The sequence below is a fragment of the Myripristis murdjan genome, chromosome 19 (assembly GCF_902150065.1).
Source record: "Myripristis murdjan chromosome 19, fMyrMur1.1, whole genome shotgun sequence".
Lineage (NCBI taxonomy): Eukaryota > Metazoa > Chordata > Actinopteri > Holocentriformes > Holocentridae > Myripristis > Myripristis murdjan.
In genome coordinates, this window is record NC_043998.1 from 4,303,542 (window position 1) to 4,310,415 (window position 6,874).

Sequence of the window (6,874 nt, forward strand, 5' to 3'; positions counted from 1 at the left end):
TTACAACCTGCACACTATCCAAGTAATTGCAGTCCATTTTGAAATGTTAAATTTGTTGAAAGCCTATAATTTGTTTAGTGGCCTTCCTACGGTCTTCAGTTTCTAAAGTGTTAATGTGTTTTTAGTGTAACCTTGATTTTACAGCAGAGTAATTGAAAAGTCAGCACACATGTCAAAAGTAGACACCCACCTGTCCCTGTTGTTTTGGCAGGGATATTCTACAAGCTGAAAGGCACTGTGGGGGATTTTAGGGCTGCAGGAAAACACTCAGTAGAGTCAGCCAAGTGCTAATTCCCTACCTGTTAACACACAGAGAGATAGAGAAAGAGAGGGAGGGGGGGAGAGAACAGCTTTACAAAGGATTTGCTCTGTATTAACCCAGCGAGGGGACAGAGCCAGCTGGAGTACAAGGAAAACAGACTAGACTGACGTGTACCAAAAATAGAGATAGTGGGAGAGCAATTCTGTTTTTCACAAAAAAAAGACAGTTGTTTTAAGATTAGTTGGGCGTGTGGCGGCGCGTTCCTGTGGAGAAAAGGTGAGATGCAATGTAGGGCAAACAGGAAGGGACAGGGAGCAGCAGGCTGCCTCCAGCCAGCTCGGCTCATGGTTGCGAAGACTGGCAGCGCAGGACAGAAATCTGGCAAGAGAAAAAGCAGAAGGAGAACAACGGTGGCTAAAACATCAGTGAGAAGTGGTGCCTGTGCTGCATGAAGATGTCAACTTGAGGTGGTTTTGCCAGACACAGTCCACAGACAGGACGGAGCAGGATGGGACACCCCAGTATGCCACTCACATACACATACACACGTTCACACATGGACAAACGCAGATCCAGCCGGCTGCAGAAGTCTGCACCAAATGGTGAGTGGAACAGTATCCTGACTGGTACTGTGTTAAAACGGTGGTGTAGATTGACTGGTTTTATAGATTATATACAAAAAAAATGACTATGCTTGTTATACCTTTATTCATCCATGGAGGGTTGACTGAGCGAGCATGCTCTTTTAGCATCATCCTGTTTCCCATTCATGCGGTTACACACCTTCACACCTGGGAGCAGCTCAGTGCAGCTACAGGTGGACGAGATGTGTTGAAGGAGGTGACGAGTGTTACTTTATCCACCCACATTTTCCCAGCTGGTCCACAGATTCAAACCAGCAACCCTCCAGGCACAAGCCCACTTCTCACACCTCTGCACCCAGCAGCTCCCCATGCCTCCTCTTAATGTGCTGTCAGGTGGTTGTCTGGTGTTTGCTGAGGGAAGTGAGTGCAAAGACCAAACTACCATCAAACTACAAACATTTATTGCTGTTAGTAGTTTACTTGTTTATGTGGACCAGCTGTGAAACTGAGCAGGGAAGTGCCATGTGCTGTTGAAGTGCCCTTGGGCAAGGCATAGTATACCTTTTATTTGAAAGAACTTCTTAAATTAGAAAACATCTTGGGCTGATTTGTATTTCTTTAACTTATTGCATGTGACGGCCATGATGCAGGTGAGAAAGACATGGAAACAGCCAAAAATAACATTCACCAACATTCATCATTCATCAAGAATAGAACAAAATTTTGAACATAGAAAAAATAACTTTTATAATGAGAGATGCCATAAAAAATGGAATAAGATTTAAATCAGATAGACTCTATAAAATAATGAATTGTTTCAGTTTAGCTTAAAATGTACAATAAACAGTCACACCATGCCCATCCCAATCCCAACTCTCCCACTTCTGCCCACTTTCCCCTTTTGTTTTGTTGAATCTGTGTTCTGTTTTTATGTATTTGTGTGTATGAGTATATTTCATGTTTTATTATTTTATTTTTTTGTTATTTATGATTTTAACTTGTAAGCAAGTAAGTATAAAAACATGTGACAAACTGCTCTGAAATATGCAGTTGTATGGAAGGCAATGAAAGAAACATAGCAAAAAAAAAAAAAAAAAACTAGGCCTTCCCCCCCAGTGGCATGGATGAAGCTGATTGGTGGCTCACATTATGTTACAGTTAACAGTGCATGCAGCCCTCCCTCCTGTTGCAACTGTTCCCTGGGCTGCCTGTGTTAATAAGATTTAAATATGTTCTCAGCTTCTATTCCATGTTATATAATGGCTATACATGGCCTTATTAGCATAATCACTGAGTCATATATATGTTATGCACATGACAGTGAATGGTGCAGACACCTAACCAGGGCAGCCTGCTGGATGGGAGTTATTCCCAGTCCATTACATAGACTAACAACCTCACCCACACACCCCCACCCACACCCCCCTGTCCTGTTGCAAGCAGGACTGGAAGGAGAAGTATCTTTGTGCAAAAGCAATCAGAATTTCTACTGTCCTAAAACCTCCTACAATGCCTTGTGGAAGTCAGTTGTTTTAGACACATTAGTTCCACAGATTTCCACTAGAGTGTCCCAGTTCTCCTGCTTACACCTCCAGCATTTTCTCTCCTTAAATATGCTTTCATCACATACATATTTTATGAGCATCTGTGCTTGTGCCCCACCAGACTGTGGTGATCGTCATGACTTCAAATCGTCCGTACAGCACCTTTTTTTTTTTTTACCTGGCTGCTGTTTATCTGTGCCTTTTTTAATGATTAATTGATCATTCATCTCTCCACAGACAATGTGAGCAACGCATTAGGGGCCATCAGAGTCCTTGGCATTGAACTGATTGAAGATGAACTCAGGCCACATCTGAATACAGTGCTGACCACCATAAAGGAGAAGAGTGAGTTTATATGTGCAGGGGTACACAAATACACACTCATGCTGTGTGGCTTGAGGCTAAGATATTCTTCAGTCTTTGATTTTTACGCCCTACCAGTTGTGCAGTATAAAAAATACAGCACAGTGACATTTCATTTTTATGTTTTGTATTCATTACAGTGTGACTGGCATTCAAAATACTCTATTTAATCTAATTTCCATTGAAATATCTGCTGCAAGACGCAATTTATGTATTTGCAGTTTATTCAGACAGCATCCCTCTAACCCCTAGTGGCAGCGATATGATAACAGCGTCTTCCTCTCTCTCATAATCCTGACATGAGTAAAAGCAGCAGCAAAATAACAAGTGATGGATGGGATGCCGGGGGTTGAGAAGTAGGTAAGGGATCAGGTGTGTGACAATTCTAAGTCCTTGTTAGACACTAAGCCGTATTTGTGTCTGCTTGTAAGAGTAACAGAGGGAGAGAGAGGCAGCGGAGGTAGAGGGGTGGTGGTAGGGGGTCAGAGAGATCAGGTAGAGAGCAAAGCTTAAAATATTCAAAAATGTGTTGGAGTACACAAATATTACAGGGCTGAACAAATGAAACTGCGCTGCTACAAACTGCGGTATATTGCAAAATATTTTCTTTAGGTTTATATATTTTTTTCCCGGTTTTGACTTGGTAAGACACTCACAAAGGTGTTTACTGCTCATCACTGGAAAAATGTGTATCCATCCCAGTATTTGCATATTACTCATTATAAGTAGTTTATTTATGATATGATATGCTCAAATAACATTTTTATCCACTGTGCTTTTGTGTGCATAATGGTTACAAGTGCCAGAGTGTATGTGGAGTGTTCATATGTGTAATCCCATCTGTGTCCAGAGAAAGGCGCTGCTGAGCAGGTGGCCATCAGTGGGATTCTGCCAATTCTGGCCCTGTGTCTGAGGAGCAAAGGGGCTCTCACCCTGGTGACCGCAAAACTAGTGTCTGAGCTCGCCAAGGAGTGTAAGTTGAACCATAAACAAATAAACAAATTCATTCAATGTGTAATTCAGAAAATGTATGAGTACATTCCCATTTCCCATCTTTCTCCACCACAATGATCGATTCTGATTACAGGCACTGCAAAATCAGCCCCTAAAAGCACTTAAAGCAAATCTTTTTCAACACCCTGATTGCTCATTCTGTCATGAGACACTGATGATAAAAAATATATACATGAAACATTTCCAAAGTCATGATTTTCTCTTACAGTTTTTAGGTCACCACTGTACCACTTTTGTGTTTACTCTTACTCTTAGTCTCACTTATTTAAAATAAATGGCAAAATCTGTCAGGCTATAGATAAACTGAAAATTGAATGTGTAACAGCACATACCTCATTACAGACTGAGTACTCTGCTACATAAAATGAAATACCGAAGTTCTCCATGAGCCCTGCAGGACTGTATAGCTGCACACCTAGAAATAATTGATGTAGGTGAAGTAATTGATAAGATTTTGGTCAATCAGTATGAGCTGAAAAGATGGGAAAAAAGGCTTCAGATCATAACTGGACTCAAGCTTTACCTGCTGGAGATATTGGAAACCTGCTAACAGTTGTTATCAGAGTGTATGAGATCAATGATATCTGCCCAGTTCGGTTGCCCCGGGCTTTTGGCTCTCTGCGCTGCTTCAAGAGTTAATTTCCTGTTGGCTCTCCTCCAATTTAAACCCCTGCTGACACGTTGATTCTTCATTGCTGTGCTTCTCTGCTCACTGACTTTTTGTGTCTCGATAGCTGTGGTCCGTAAAGGGTTTGCTGAAGCCGGCTTGGTGTCTGCCCTGCTGTTTGTGCTGACCGGCGCAGACCAAGAGTTGCTCTTTCACGCAGCACGGGCCATCTCTCGCATGTCCTATAACAGCTGTAAGTGAAGCGCACCAACACAACTATCCTCTGAGAAGGGGTGCAAATGGACTTCCTGCTCTCCCGGCCCATGTCATGTTGCAGCTCAAGTCTTGTGAAGGGCCTCTCTGTAGCAATTTATCATCACATTCATTTTTTAGTATAATTAAAAGGCAGTTACTGAGAGTTTTGTGAGCCTCCACCGGCCTCTACTGAATTTCACATCATGTGCATCCAGGAATGCTTTATGGCACAAAGAAAGATTGCTTTACCACACACAAAAGCAAAGGGTTGTTCTAGGTGAATGCTTTTGAGAAACTTTTCAGAGTTTCTCGCAAATGAAAAAGGTGGAGCAAGTGAAAGGGCATTGTTTAAAAAAATCAGTCCATCTGTCCTGTGCAGTAAAGAAAAAATGCAACACCAAGGAGGGCAAGTAGGCAGAAGTAGCAACATCTTTTTTGTGACAGGAATCAATGACTTTTATTGGAGATGTGGTCTTAATTAGCAAAGCCACTGACATAACATAAAGATCCCCAGTCATCTTGACCATGGTCTCAGTAATTATACCAAGCTATCAGAATTAATTTGACAGATATGTTCTGAAATATGCAACCTGTTAGGATTAATTTCTCTGCCTTGCTGTTTCTCTCAGTAAAGCAGCAGGAGCAGCTCCTACGACAAGGCGCGGTGCCTCGCCTCATTGCCGTCCTGCTGCGTTTTCCCAACAACGAGGCCCTGGAGGAGGTGTGCCTGCTGGCGCTGTGTAACCTCAGCGACATGGGCGAGGCGGAGGAGGCGGGGATGATCTGGGAGAGGGGTGTGTCTGTACGACCAGAGGAGATGGTCTTCCACGGCGTCTCTCCTCAGACGTGTGGCTTCAGCTCCTCGGTGACCCTGGTCCGTGTGTCCCAGTGGGCGCCAGGCCAGTACGCCGTCAGCATTGAGGTCTTCCAGCGCTGCTCGTCCTCTTTCTGGAACTGTCATGCCAACAAACGGGCTGCTGGTTGGTTCCCGCTGTCCGGCCTCGGCGGCTGCTCCAATCTATACAAACTCATCAAGTACTCTGCAAGAAATGTTCCTCGGAAACGAAGTCTGAAGACTCGGGTGTTCCATACTCTCCTTTAACAGCTCAAAGGCTGCAAACATGGTGGCCTACCTCGACTACAACCCAGAGATGACACAACTCTCTTTGGATGAGGTTGTTTGGAGTTTGCAAACTCTGAGACTCCCTGCAGAGACCAAGACATGGTTTCAGGGCCCAACCTGAGAACCATGGGTGAGGAGGACACATTCAACAATATATTAATCTGCCTGATCCAAGCATGCTGATACAGCTCTCCTGTCAAATCAAATGTCAGACTGGATCATGCCAATTATAAGAATGCAGTTTATACATCCAAGTGAAATTATGAGCAGCTATTGATGGGTTTTCATTGACAGGTCACATCATAGCTCTTGGATTTGTTGAATCAGAGATGTGGTCACTAATATCCGACTAAAAATGAATGAGAATTTTGATTCTGAAAACCAGAAAGCCTGAAAAAAGGACAAAAAGGAAGGAATGGTACAATAAAATTATTAGTGGCAATATGTGATGCTCAGCTACTCATGCACAAGTGCTGGTTCACTGTATACAGAAATCATTAATTTCTACTCAAGGCAGTAATATCAATCTTTTTTTTTTTTTTTTCAGTGTAAGTCAGTACTGTATTGTTTTTGTTTTTGATTATGGCAGAGTTGATGACAACATACATTTTTGCATTTGGACACCTTGGACATAAAAAGTGGACTTTGTCAATGTAAAACGTTTTTTATACAGGGGGGTGAATAAAGTAAGGAAAATGCCTCACAATGTGTGAATATCGAGTATGTTTTAAAGAGTATGACCATGCTGTTGGCTCCAGAATCAGTCAGCTGTGTGTTCTGGTATTTAGGCTTTCTTCAAGAAGGAAAAGTTAATGGTAATGACTCCTACCACATGGTTTCCTGCATGATTAGTCTTTAGATTTAGTTCATTTAACAGCTGGATACACTTGTCTTTGTACTTGTACTTACAGGTGATTTATCAAATGGCAGCCTTACCATAAATACCAGCGTTGTGAAGTTTACAAAACATAGTTTTAGTGACAGAGTGTGTCATAATGATGTTGACTCTTTGCTCTGGTAATTTTTGAAGTGGTTGTTTTGTGGGTTTTAGTAACTATGCTCTCTATGTGTGTCATGAGCTTTGACTTGCAGTTGCTGTTCTTCTTTGCAAGTGAAGAATTG

The 6,874-nt window shown here is 42.3% G+C and overlaps 1 protein-coding gene across 1 annotated transcript; it reads left to right on the forward strand.

Moving 5' to 3' along the window:
* Window positions 1-382: 382 nt before the first annotated feature.
* LOC115378081 (uncharacterized) lies at window positions 383-6,458 on the forward strand. Its single transcript, XM_030078213.1, has 5 exons — window positions 383-864; window positions 2,628-2,735; window positions 3,604-3,726; window positions 4,502-4,627; window positions 5,259-6,458. The coding sequence occupies exons 1-5, from the start codon at window positions 771-773 to the stop codon at window positions 5,729-5,731; spliced, it is 924 nt and encodes a 307-aa protein (XP_029934073.1). The 5' UTR covers window positions 383-770; the 3' UTR covers window positions 5,732-6,458.
* The last annotated feature ends 416 nt before the right edge of the window (window positions 6,459-6,874 follow it).

Excerpts from the sequence above, each read along its gene's own strand:
- LOC115378081 (XM_030078213.1), top strand. The coding sequence starts at position 771 with ATGGGACACCCCAGTATGCCACTCACATACACATACACACGTTCACAC. Across the intron at positions 865-2,627 it reads GCAGAAGTCTGCACCAAATG|ACAATGTGAGCAACGCATTA; the intron begins GTGAGTGGAACA and ends ATCTCTCCACAG. Across the intron at positions 4,628-5,258 it reads TCGCATGTCCTATAACAGCT|TAAAGCAGCAGGAGCAGCTC; the intron begins GTAAGTGAAGCG and ends TGTTTCTCTCAG.